We start from the raw sequence: 14270 nt of genomic DNA, 5'->3' as shown, positions 1-14270 counted from the left end.
CCTAACACAACTTTTGTTATCTACGCTGATGACACCAGCCTATATTTCAGGGCACGATATGTATCGAGTCTGGAAGTAAATGCTACGAGGTGCTTACTTTCGCTACACCACTGGTCACTTTCCAATTCAATGAATATTAATATAAGCAAAACAATAGCTGTGATTTTTAGACCCCGTAATAAGTCAGTTTCTGAGTTAACTTTATCAATCGGTTCATCAAAAGTACACGTCTCCTCTTCCGTTAAAAGCCTTGGTGTCACATTCCACGAGAACTTATCTTGGGATGTTCATGTTGATAATACAGCTGCCAAAATTTCAAGAGTAGTAGGTATCCTGTCCAAGTTTCGGTACTGCTTTCCACAATGCATAAAAAAACTTTTGTACGGCTCTTTGTTCACCAGTGTTATAACTTATTGTTTCTTAGTCTGGGGTACAACTACTGTCTCCAATATTACAAAACTCCATGTACTACAGAAAAAAGCAGTTCGTGCAATTAACAACATTCCAAATGATGCACACACCAAACCTGTCTTTGAGGCATTACACTTTGTACCTACTGTGCAATTGTACTCTGTTCTGCTGCGCAAAAAGTACACATCAAATATTAATCAAGGAGCTGCATTCCTCGCTGATTTGTCTAGACTAACGTGCAGAGAACGCCCCTACAATACGCGCATCGGAGACAACTGGTATTTACCGCGAACGCGAACTAACTACGGCAGACAAATGCTGTCCTATAATATCCCGTCGATTTTAAACAATTTGTGAAAAACTGTAATCAGTGAAGAGTAACAACATATAGTTTCTTTCTTTAGTGTACTAACTGAGCCTGCTGTTATTCCTTGCCTCGTTACGTGATATGTTTGATGGTTATGTGTTTTTTGATGCCCTGAACATGTTTATTTTCGATGCAATGCGCTTTTGTTTGAAATATGTCACAGGCATAACATATTATGTACCGTTGTGTGATTGTTGGTTTTTGTGCACAATGTAGTTGCTGAAGGGGGCGGGGACCTCCGTCAAGCCTCTATAGGCTTTTTGTCCCCACTCCCCACATCCTTGATGTGAAAATAAACCTGATTGATTGATTCATTGATCCTTGGGGACGGCGCGGAAGCGCGGCCCTCTCTCTTAGAGAGTCTCGTTAAATCTCGTACGGTGCCCGGATGCTCTCGTTTCAGTGCCCGGATGAGTGGAATTCAGGGCCCGGATGTTGGCTCTCGATCTCGGCGTGACGTCACCACACTGCCGACAACGAAAGCTAAAAGCATTTCATGCTTAAAACTTGTTATTACACTCGACCAGTGCTGGATGTACTCACCAAGAACAAAAAAAGGGCTTCTACCCTTTGGCTCTAATCACTCTAACCTAGTTAAGCGAGGTATTGCCAAGGTTTGTTTCCATAACGTCGTGAAAAAAAGTTGCTGCCACACCGTGTCAACCAGTGTCACAACGCAAGCCCAACGTATGTCTGATGCAGGCTTCCCAGCAGAAATGTTGAGAGCGGTCGCTGAACCCGTATTAAAGGAGATGAACGGCATGGCCAAGAAGGGAAACAATGATGCCACTGACGAAAGGAAAAAAGTCCAAGTCATGCCTTATTTGCACAAAGTGGCGCACAATGTTAAGAAAGTCGCCGAGCGCCAAGGGGTCAATTTGTTTTTTTCTGCGCCAGTTAAGCTTTCAGGTCTTTGTGTACGAATTATGCCTGGCGGAAATAAGAAGCGTTTCACGACCAAACATAGAACTGTGCACACTAAGTGCCCGATCGAGGTGGTCTACAAGATCCCGCCGACTTGTGGAAAATTTTACATAGGTCACACGGGGACTGTGCGAAAGAGAGGTCGCGCAAGCACAGAAAAGTCGGCGCCGATGAAGATGGTAATCTTGCTCTGCATTGCAGTAGATGTCCCGGCAAATGTTCCCCATGTTTCGCATATGTCACCATTCTGGGCTACGGGAAAAAATTTCCTGGGGTTTAGCTTTGGTTGAACCTGGTAGGTTGCGTAAGCATCCATAGCGCTCCATTTGGGATCGTCACCGGTTGTAGACGGTTCGGTTTCGATAGAGGCACGGTGCACCCGTCTAGTAGCGTCTTGAGCGCGCCGCTTAGCAAGGCGCTGTTCGCGTTATTCATCTTTCTCCGAAACCCGTTGTCGTTTCCTGGCTTCCTCAAACCGACGTAACCTCCCTTTCTGTTTATCAGGCGGCATAACGACGGAGCCGGCAAGCGAGCGAACGCATTTTATAACCCCCCCACCCCTTCGTTCTCCAGCCTCCTCTCCACACTCCGCAGTTGGCGAGATGGATGGATGGATCGATGGATGGATAGCAGCGCCCCTTTGAAACGGGGTGGTGGAAATTGCCACCATGCTCAGCTTTTCTTTCTTTATTATTTTTTTGTTTACTATGTTGGCAATTCTCATTAAGTAGAACGTGTTGTCGGGCTAGATGGTTCAATACTTCAGACATGGCAGTTGCGCGAAACACACGCACACAAGACAGGTTACGGGACAAGCGCAAACTTACAACTGATTTTATTCAAAGGCAAAGCACATATTTAAAGGAAGAAAATAGAATGTACTTTGAGCATGCGCATGGTGGGCTTGGTGGCTGTGCCATGGCAAAGACCACTAATCCGCTCTTCCTGACAATGGAGGTGCTTGTCACGATCATCGTCGCATTTCTGCCTGGCCTGACGACTGCACAGTCGGGTTCATCATCCCTACCTGCTATTAATCTTGGCTGCGGCGGATTTGAGGCTGGCTACGTCAACGTCACCGCTGCCGTCGACACGCCGCCACGGATCTGCCCAACCCTCGCTGCCTCCTGGATCGCCCCATCACAGTCGAAATCACCATCTTCAAGCATAAAACCGCAGCATCCGTCAACGGCACTTCGTGGGCTTGGTGGCTGTGCCATGGCAAAGACCACTAATCCGCTCTTCCTGACAATGCAGGTGCTTGTCACGATCATCGTCGCATTTCTGCCTGGCCTGACGACTGCGCAGTCGGGTTCGTCATCCCTACCTGCTATTAATCTTGGCTGCGGCGGATTTGAGGCTGGCTACGTCAACGTCACCGCTGCCGTCGACACGCCGCCACGGATCTGCCCAACCCTCGCTGCCTCCTGGACCGCCCCATCACAGTCGACATCACCATCTTCAAGCATAAAACCGCAGCATTAGTCAACGACACTTCGTGGGCTTGGTGGCTGTGCTATGGCAAAGACCACTAATGCGCTCTTCCTGACAATGCAGGTGCTTGTCACGATCATCGTCTCATTTCTGCCTGGCCTGACGACTGCGCAGTCGGGTTCGTCATCCCTACCTGCTATTAATCTTGGCTGCGGCGGATTTGAGGCTGGCTACGTCAACGTCACCGCTGCCGTCGACACGCCGCCACGGATCTGCCCAACCCTCGCTGCCTCCTGGATCGCCCCATCACAGTCGACATCACCATCTTCAAGCATAAAACCGCAGCATCCGTCAACGACACTTCTTGGGCTTGGTGGCTGTGCCATGGCAAAGACCACTAATCCGCTCTTCCTGACAATGCAGGTTGGTGAACAATGCAGCCTTTTCGCAAAGAAAACTAGTAACTACTTCTTAGTGCAGCTGGCAAGCCCACGGTGTCTGAGTGCTATCGTTGCCGATTTTGCCCGCTCCCTTCTGTTGTTGTTATCCGGTGATATTGAAACTAACCCCGGTCCTGATTCTGTCGCCATTCTTGCTGAGCTGCAAAAAATTTCAGCCAGTCAATCTCAACTCATTGCCGATGTTGGTGAACTAAAAAACCAACTACTAACGACAAACCAAACCATTTCCAATCTGAGCGAAAGAATGACTGATCTCGAGAACCACTACGAAACCCTAAAAACCTTACAAACAGACCTTGATACTGTCCGAACTAACGCCGCCCAGACAGCCTGCTTAGTCTCTGCGCTAGAAACACGCCTAGACGACGCCGAAAATCGATCACGGCGGAATAATCTAATATTTTATGGCCTTGAAGACACTAATGCGACCGAAACATATGCTGAGGCTGAAGAAATAATCATTCGTCACTGCCAGGATCGCCTTAACATATCAATCGACCCTAAAGAAATAGAACGCGCACATCGCCTTGGACGCCACTCTGACGACCGCTGCCGCCCAATAATAACCAAATTCACGTCCTACAAAACTAAAGACAATATTCTCTCAAATGCCCGGAAACTAAAAAATACATCCTACAGCATCGGCGAAGACTTCTCTCGTTCTGTCCAAACCGCGCGTGGCCATCTTGTAGCATTCACCAAATCAAAAAAAGGTAAATTTTCACTTCGGTACAAGACATTGCACATTGGTACTGAGCGTTACATGTACGATATCTCATCGCAGATCGTTAAAGAGATACCATAGCGGTCACCTCCCCCAAAAGTAATCAATACCCGTCCCCGTACTTTACCAAGTAATCATCTTTCGTTCTCTATAACCTACACTAATATTCGCAGTTTTATGCCGAAACGAGAACGCGTATCTAGCTTAGTCACATCATCTAACAGCAGTATGCTGTTATTAACTGAAACCTGGCTTACTAATGATATCACTAGAGACCGGATTTTAGGCAAATGCCTATTTTTTTCAACGCTTCGTAGGCGCACCATTTTTACATATGAGGACGAATTAGGTGTTGACAATATGTTTAATACTCTTTTTATAGTGCCTATAAATGACTATTTTGGGTGTCAGTGCCTATAAATGCCTTTTTCCGACGTCGGTGCCTAAAATGCCCTATTTTACAGAAAAGGGGCCTGCAATACGTTGTGGTTTTGCTTTCAGATTGTTTGCTTCCGAATCGATTTCGGTTCTGAGTATAACACACACGTGACAACATTAGATGACCTCGTCAGTTGGCTGTGGTGAACACTGCATCTACGCCGGCTGTGTACACAATAACAACCACGTCAGCCGAAAATATCGAAGCAACCTTTTTCCTATTTTCTGCCTTTTTATCGTGTCAGCAACGAATCGCTGCTCTTCCTCACGGAGAAGTTGCCGAGAAAATCCGCGCAAAGTTGCAGTCCGTCTTGGACAAAAACGAGGTGCTCTCAGTCCTCAAGCAAATTTCAGGAGTACTTATACCGGTGAACATTCTATGATACCGAACAGTGTAAAGCCATCAAATGTTCCTAAGTACAAGCACGCTCCTGTAACATCCGTTGATGTTGAGCGTTCCTTTTCAGCATACAAGCTTGTTCTTACTGATAAGAGGCATAAATTTGAGCCCAACAACCTGAAGAAGGTGCTTGTCTACTACTGCTTCGATTGCTTTAACCGTGGTTTCTAGATGTATGATGTTTATTTTACCATGGATTCACCTGGGTGTACGTTGGCCCGTGCTGAACTACGATTCTTTTCGGCACATTACGCATCAAGCAGCACTGTGTGTAACATTTTCTAGCATCTCGTATTTATGGTTTCCAGACCCTTCTAATGGTAAGCGCCATTTGATAGTCGCGTGGCTCCAGACACCTGAAGCCACAAATTATAAAACACTGTTCACACAAATGAAAACATATTTATTAATGTTGAAGCACCGTGTATGCCTGCAATAAATAAGTTCAATTCCTGTGTGAGCGAAGACTGAACTCATTTGTCAGATGCTTTGAATTGAAAATGTTTCAATCAATTTCTAAATACTTGGCCTCCTGTTAAGGTGTTAATTGTTTCTACATTTGTACACGACAAGCGAATTGTTTGTTTCGATCTATACCAAAATGTTTTAAAACGGTTGGTAATCGTCCCTTTTGCTCTGCTGAAACATGTCTATTGTACGAAAAGTTGCGCGACAGCCTTAAAAAAACGGCTTCTAATGTTCACACCTTGCTTAAGGTCCTAAATCATTCCTGCTGTGTTTTTGTTTTATTTTACGGCAGAAATTGCGCGCTGAAGTTCTGAACTGTGTGCACATTTGCTTAAAGTTTATAGTGCCTATTTTTCTCCGTTAGGTGCCTAAATTGCAATTTTAGCCGCCTATTTATGGCGCCTAAAACGGGCTTTTTAGTGCCTAAAAATCCGGCCTCTAGATGTCACTGATGGTGAAGTTATTGCCGATTTGCCAAATTTTTCTGTTTATCGAAAGGACCGCACAGATTCTCGAGGGGGTGGTGTACTGATAGCTGCTGGACCGGAATTATCTTGTTCACCCATCAGTCTCCAATCTATCTTAAAGATACTGTGGCTTTTGTGCCGTAGTTCACCGCATACAGTCATAATCGGCGGGTGTTATAGGGCTCCGCATGCTAGCCCAAACTTTTCCCGTGAACTCAACAATATGCTAAACCAGGTCATGACATCTTATCCGGACACGCATATTCTTCTATTTGGTGATTTTAATTATCCAGGAATAAACTGGCTTAACCGCTCTCATTCACAGCCAATCAGTTCTGAATCAAGGGATTTTCTAGATGTTTGTTTGAACTTTAATCTTCACCAACTAGTAACTAGCCCAACACGCATCGCAGGCAATTCGAGCAACATTTTCGACTTAATATTAAGCTCTCATCCTGACAGTTTGTCATCCATTACATACTTAGAGCCCATTAGCGACCATAAAGTCATTCAAGCAGATTTTTCCTTCCGTACCGAGCGCCATGAAACACAAAAGAAAACAATCACCCTGTATGACAAGGGTAACTACAATGCCATTAATCATGAACTGAGCATTTTTTCCCACTCTTCGAAGCCGGTCATAACCAGAGATCTGTTAACGAGAATTGGCTAACATTTAAAGATAAACTCCATGAACTAACACAAAAATTTATCCCTAGAATAACTTTTCGTGAAAATTGCTCTAAGCCCTGGTTTTCTATGACACTAAAAAGACTCGAGAATAAAAAGAAGCGGCTTTTTCGCGCTGCCAAATTTAAAAGCAATTCTGAAGCGTGGGAAAAATACTTTTCAGCCGAAAAAGAATACTTGACTTCCATCACCAACGCTAAACACTCATTTTTTAACAGCGACCTACCGCGCATGCTATGCGATAACCCCAAAAAATTTTGGCGCGTCATCAATCCCACACCATCACACTCAATCACTCTCACTCATGCATCCGGTATTCAAGCCTCCGACACAGAATGCGCTAACATCTTCAATACGGCGTTCTCGTCAGTTTTCACCCAGGAGCACAACCCGCCTCCAAGGATGCCTCCTACTAGTGCCACTTCACCAATGGACGCAATAACTTTTTCTTCAACTGGCATCTCGTCTTTAATTGAGAAAATGAAACTTTCCTTGTCAGCCGGCATCGACGAGATAAACACTAAACTACTAAAAAACAGGAAATGTATTAGTGCAGTGTATTTTGAAGTATTATTTTCGCAATCACTCTCTACAGGTCTCATTCCGGAAAATTGGAAAGTTGGGAAGGTCGTTCCACTCTACAAATCAGGGGACAAAAATTCCCCCCTAAACTACCGTCCTATTTCTCTAACTAGCGTCCCTTGCAAGACCATGGAACATGTCATATACTCTCAGGTAATGAACTCCTTAGACGCTAACAATTTCTTCGATCCATCCCAGCACGGTTTCCGCAAGGGGTTTTCATGCGAAACCCAACTAGCCATGTTCCTCAACGACTTACATGCTGACCTGGACGCTAACCTTCAAGTTGTCGCCATCTTTCTTGATTACTCTAAAGCATTTGATAAAGTTCCACATCAACCATTAATTCAAAAGCTTTCTATACTAAACCTACATCCTCACGTGCTAAACTGGATCAAGGCCTTCTTAACAAATCGCTTTCAGCCAGTCATTGTAAATAACCAGTCTTCCAACCCTCTCCCTGTAACATCCGGCGTCCCACAAGGCTCCGTTCTTGCACCCCTTTTGTTTTTAATATATATTAACGATCTTGCACAGTATGTATCCTGCCAAATTCGAATGTTCGCTGACAACTGCGTAATTTACCGCCAAGTAACAAACATAGCTGATCAAGAAGCCCTCCAGCAGGACCTTAACCAAATTGAACAGTGGTCCGCAGATTGGCTTATGACCCTCAACCCTAGCAAATGCAAGCTTCTTTCCATTACCCGTCGCAAAAAGTGTCATGCCTTCCAATACAAAATCGCTAACGAGTCGGTAGAATCTGTATCATCTTTCAAATACTTAGGCGTCACATTATCTAATGACCTAACATGGAATGCACATGTTGCTAACGTGATATCATCTGCTAACAAAACTCTGGGATTTCTTAAACGTCACCTTCGCCTCACCACACATCACGTGAAATTGCTCGCCTACAAGTCACTCATTAGACCCAAACTTGAATATGCATCCGCCATATGGGACCCGCATCATATTACCCTCGTAAACGATCTAGAAGCCGTTCAAAACCGCGCTACAAGGTTCATTCACTCTTCTTACTCCTATGACGTCAGTGTTTCAGCCCTAAAAACTAAATCAGCACTATCGCCTCTTTCCGTTCGTCGTCGCATAGCCACGCTATCACTGTACCACAAGTTCTTTTACTAATCACTGAACCGTGCCCCTTACATCACGCCAGCATCATACATTTCTCACCGCACTAGCCACACGTGCCAAGTTTTTCGCCCACGTGCCCGAACTGTTACTTTTTCAGCATCCTTCTTCCCACGTGCAGCTAAAGATTGGAACGGCCTTCCCCAGCATATCGTCGACATCACCTGTCCTTTATCATTTGCTAGAAATCTAAACATTTTTTGTACATGATCACAAGTTTCATTGTCTTGTACCTTTTCTGCTCATCCCACCCTTTATGTAATACCCCGCGAGGGGTCTTTAAGGTAATAAAATGAAATGAAATGAAATGAAATTATACATCATGTGGCAATCAGTAGCATACCAAGGTCTGAATTTACATCGTCGGAGTTGTCTACGAAATACCACTGACTTGTGGAAAAACGTACGTAGGCCAGACTGGACGCTGCTTGAACGATCGTGCACGGGAACATGGGTTATCGCTAACAACGGGGGAGGGATCAAATTTGGCAAAGCATTGTCTGTCCTGCAGTCACTGTCGGCCACGGCTTAATGAGATTAGAGTTTTGGGCACAAGTCGAGATTCAATTGCACGTGAAGTGATGGAAGCGTATTTCATAAAGAAAAGAGGACAAGCATGTATCAGTGATTCTTCGGTTGCACTGTACAATAGTGAGGTAGCCTTTCTCGATAAGACGATGCAAGTTCAGACCTTGGTATGCTACTGATTGCCACATGATGTATAATTTCGATGGGCATGCTCAAAGTGCATTCTATTTTCTTCCTTTAAATATGTGCTTTGCTTTTTGAATAAAATCAGTTGTAAGTTTGCGCTCGTCCCGTAACCTGTCTTGTGTCTGTGTTTCGCGCAACTGTCATGTCTGAAATTCTCATTAAGAATCGCCATTATCTTTACCTACAGTTTCCTACAATTCTAACCTTATGCCACATCTCTGCTTTTCAGCGACCAATCCTCCAATAGCTTTTTGCTAACTTCTACTGCAGATTTATTTACATGACCATTGTTATCTTTAAACCCTAGGGCCTCAGGAAGAGTGACTGCGCCTGCATCGACATCCGGATGGATACCATCACATTTGATTATGAGGTGTACAATTGTGTTCACAGATCTACCACACACTGCACATGTGTCATCTTCTTCGTTAAATTTCTTTTTGTAGCTGCGCGTTCTAAGACACCCTGACCTAGCTTCAAAAATTAGGGCACTGCCTCTTGAGTTTCAGAGAAAAATTCTTTCCTGATCTGCCTTTTCCAGTATCGATATAGTTCTACACTATGTTTCTTTTCGATTGAATTCATCCAATGTTTAACTTCCGCGTTTTTAACCTGTCGTTTAATGCTCTTTTTGTCTCCGTCCTCATGACCTGCTTACTTACTGGTTAGTTTTCTAGTTCTTTTCCGCCACTGTGAGTCAACGCTTTTTCTGTATAAATATTTAAATACCTTAGCTGCCCACCTGTTATCGTCCAATTTCCTCAGGTGTTCATATAGTATTTTACTCTTAGCTTCCCGTGCTTCGAACGATGCCCAGCCCATATCCCCTTCTACTGCCTCGTTTGTGGTTTGGCCGTGGGCACCTAGTGCTAATCTTACAACAGCTCTCTGATTTACGTCTAATCTCGACTGAACTTCTGCCCATAAGCACAAAACCGCATTGCCGAAAGTAAGTCACGGCACCATTATTCCTTTCCAAATACCTCTTAGTACTTCATATTTGTTGTACCCCCATAATGCCCTATGTTTCATGATCCCGGCGTCTCTTCGTCCTTTTGCCCTAAGAGCCTGTTCGTGCTTTTCCGTGTATATCTGCCCTTCGTTTAGCCATTTCCCGAGGTATTTGTATTCGGCCACTTTGGGTATTTCGTGGCCTTGCATTGTAAGCACCTGGTCATTTCTATCGTTAAAAATCATCACACCTAATTTAGTTGCGCTAAACTGAATCCTAGAGCGTCTCCTTCGTCTCCACAGCAATTAACCAAAGTTTGTAAATCTTCCTGGCTATCTGCTAACAGTAGAATATCGTCCGCATACATTAAACCCGGGAGTCGCTGCTCAACTACATTTGCGCCTAATATGTACGACAGATTATAACCTAGATTATTTTCTTCTAGCCTTCTTTCCATATTTATCACGTAAAGCATGAACAGCAGCGGTGATAAGGACAACCTTGCCTTAATCCTTTGTGCACTCCCACAGTTGCGGTACTTTTTTTTCCTTTCCCATGTAATTTCAACTTCATTATCTCGGTAGATTTCCTGTAGAAAATCAATTACCTCATGACCGATACCTAAATCTTTCAATATGCTCCACAGGAGTTCCCTGTTCACGTTATCGTATGCACCGCTTATGTCCAGAAAGGCTAAAAACAGAGGTCTGCTTTCCGCCTTAGCTATTTCTTTGCATTGGGTAAGCACGATCAGGCTATCATCTAAACGCCTACCCCTTCTGAACCCATTGTGAAGTTCTCCGAGTATCTGATTACCTTCTACCCACGCCTGCATTTTTAATTTCCCCGCCCGCATTGCCAGCCAGTACATAACAGACGTTATCGTAATCGGACGGTAGGATTTGATGTTCATCTGAGCGCGGCGAGGGTAGCGCCTCCACTCGGCAGCGGCGCGGCTACAGCTGTAGTGCGCCGCGCCTCGCGCCGCCCTTCAAGGTCAAACGTGCCTCGCGGCCGCCCCGACGCAAAGGGCTGAAACCTGCCGTAATATTGCTTACGCAATAAAACACGGAAGGCTCGTGAAATCTTTGAGGCCTTCCAGATTGCTAAACATGGTGATTCTTGCGTCAGTTCACCATCGATAGCGTTGACGACAAAAGAATTTGAGTGTTTGCCTTGGCGCATGAATGGTGATTGCCTTGCGGTCTGTACTCAATGAAAAATTCAGTTGTTAGTCCAGCCAGTGTCCTGTGTCGTTCTCTTCTTGTGTTTTCGTCTTTTTTTGGCTGGTTTTCTCCCCTGACATACCATACCAACAGGCCCCCCATTCTGCCCTGTACCACAGTGTGGAGGTCGCCTAGAAGACAACCGCATTTATTAGAGGGCTGCCTGGAGTAAATGGCGGCGGTGGCAGCGTCCAGTAGAGGTCACAGTCCCAGGGCGCGGTCTCCTGCGCTTGCTGGCGACACTTCGTCACTTTCGTCTTTTCGCCACTGCTGCGCGCATGGTTCGCCACAAGATTAAGAAGCTTGCGGAGTTAGGGCGGCCGCAGCTGGACTGGACATGGTTAATTGGAATGATAAACTAAAGGTCCTGCAGTGGGTGGATTCAGTTGATGATGATGATTTCATAGTCTGAATATTGCCTATTTTCCGGTAGCCTTTGCGAAAGCCTGCTGGTTCATTTGGTAGACAGCAGCCTAAGGTTTCAGAGTAATATGTTTGCTTAGTTTTGTAGTTCCTTCTACTGGGCGGGAAATTAGCGCAACATAAAGATGCTAACAAGCGAGAGAGACAGGGCAGTCTTCCCTACATGTGAAGCGACTGTCCTGTCTTTTACTGAAGACAACGTATAACGTATTCCTGATTCTATGAGATGTACCATGCAAAGTCATGGAATATGTCACGTGTTGTCACATTATTGACAACACGTGGCTTATTGACTGTAATAACTTTTTTCATTCCTCTGAACAAGAATTTCGCAAAGGCTTGTTTTCCGTCGTTCATGATCTGCATAGGATTTTGATTGCAACTTTCGAACAGACGCAACATTTCTGGACTTCGGCAATGCGTTCGACAAAGTGCCTCCAAAAAGTTGAGTTTTAAAACTTTCCAAGTTAAATTTAAAGCCTATGGTATTAAGCGGATAAAATAAAAATCTGCCTCTCCCGTAATCGAGAGTAGAGTAAGGATGAAATGTTTACGGGCATAACGCATTGGTTGTAGATGGTACTAGTCAATATCTGGAAGTGGGTCTAGTGTTCACCACACCACACCACACTCTTCTTGTTGTGTCGAAGCGATCGCTTGCAGTAGTGCGGGCTTAGGTAGGCAGTCGTGAACCGTGGCGGCCTGGTCGCTTTCGGGAGCGGCCGCATAATCATGGCGTTGTCGGCAGCGACGAGCAGTCTTCTGCAGTGGCGTATCACTCCCAAAGCGATCGCTTTCCGCAAGACGCTTCCTCCCTCCCCTTCATCAGGCTCCATTGTTCGGCTTAACCAGCTGTGAAGGTGGCGGCATTGAAATGCAGGACGATGCAGAAGCGTACGCGGACACGACGAGACGCAGGCCTGACAAGAATGTATAAGCAGCGCGTTCTAATACTCCGCGATCGTGTATACATCTGCCTGCCAGAGGGGCAAACGTCAAGAGCTCAAGCCCCAGCGGCCAGTCTTTTACATGCGCAGTGTGGGACCGCAGCGCCATCCTTGGGGAAGGTGCGGAAGCGGGCCCCCACTCTCGTAGAGTCTCGTTAAGTCTCGTGCGGTGCCCGGATGCTCTTGTTTCAGTGCCCGGATAATCTCGTTTCAGTGCCCGGATGAGTGGAATTCAGTGCCCCGGATGTTGGCTCTCGTTCTCGGCGTGACGTCACCACACTGCCGACAACGGGAGCTAAAAGCATTTCATGCTTAAAAAAACAATAAGCGCACCACTCCAAGATCGCCTTCTAATATTGGCGACTTCATTTTTCTGTCCATCGCATGGTCTGGCCTTGCTTCTATATTGTCAAAGCAAGCCACCGAAATACATTTGGTTCACACGTGCCTAGCATTTGAATTATCACAAATGGTAAATTCGCCAACCAGACAGACCAACAATGTTTCCAGCATACACGACCTCGTGCTAACATCCCATCCCGGCAGTCTATCTCCCTAAGCTATCTAGACGCCCTGTGCGAACATACTGTAATTCATGAAACTTTCTCGTGCATGCAGGAACCTCAAAACGCCAGCACCGAACTGATATCGCTGTATGAAAAAGGTGATTATATATCTATGAACGCTGAACTGAGCGACTTCTGCAATTAATCTCTTCCAGGGCTTGAAGGACGCTCTCTAGAATTAAACTGGTCAATTTTCAAAATTAAAATGCAAAAACAAAAGTACATCCCCATCACAAAGATTCGTCACCGCCCTTCATCAGCCTGGTTCACGTCAGCTATTTATTTATTTACTTATTGTACCCTCAGGGCTCGAAGGCATTACAGAGGGGAGTGGGGATACATAAAAAAATTGGGCCTAAACAGCAACAAGGAGAGAAAAGAAAAATAAACTAGGAATACATAAAAATGAAAACACAGGAAGGAAATGAGATTAGAATGCAGTGGGGATATATTAAAACAGTGTGTAGACCGTGAAAGGCAATTTTTATACAGTAGTAAACGACACATACTCAGAAAGAAACATTAAGGATATTACGAAATGCATTGTTATCAGAAATACCTGCGATGTCGCTGGGAAGGTGATTCCAGCTGACACAAGTTCGGGGTATGAATGAGTCATGAAAACATTTGGTGTGACAAGATGGGATTCCAACTTTATGACGGTGATGAACGCGTGCTGATATGTAACGTGGTCTTGACAGTAACTTAGGATTGAAAAAGCTGTTGTGGTAAATTTGATGGAAAAGACACAATGAGGCTATTGATCTGCGGTGGGAAAGAAGTGGTAGGGACAAACTTGATTTCATGGCGGTTACACTGCTTGTTCGGTGATAATTAGAAAGAATGAAACGGCATGCGCGGTTCTGCACAGCTTCCAAATCTGAAACGAGTGAATCGATGCCAGGGCTCCAGACAGATGCA

At 45.1% G+C, this 14270-nt stretch overlaps 1 protein-coding gene across 1 annotated transcript; it reads left to right on the top strand.

Annotated features, from left to right (window-relative positions):
- Positions 1–3508: 3508 nt before the first annotated feature.
- Positions 3509–4402, top strand: LOC149327775 (uncharacterized). Its single transcript, XM_089564970.1, has one exon. It carries the CDS (start codon positions 3521–3523, stop codon positions 4400–4402), a length of 882 nt encoding a protein of 293 aa, XP_089421096.1. The 5' UTR covers positions 3509–3520.
- The last annotated feature ends 9868 nt before the right edge of the window (positions 4403–14270 follow it).

This window comes from Amblyomma mixtum, chromosome 10 (genome assembly GCF_055824585.1).
Source record: "Amblyomma mixtum isolate Tamu chromosome 10, ASM5582458v1, whole genome shotgun sequence".
Taxonomy (NCBI): domain Eukaryota; kingdom Metazoa; phylum Arthropoda; class Arachnida; order Ixodida; family Ixodidae; genus Amblyomma; species Amblyomma mixtum.
Note: the sequence above shows the minus strand (reverse complement) of the source record. Positions and strands in the feature narration are given on the sequence as shown.

Coding starts and splice junctions, on each gene's coding strand:
- LOC149327775 (XM_089564970.1), top strand. CDS start 3,521: ATGGCAAAGACCACTAATCCGCTCTTCCTGACAATGCAGGTTGGTGAA.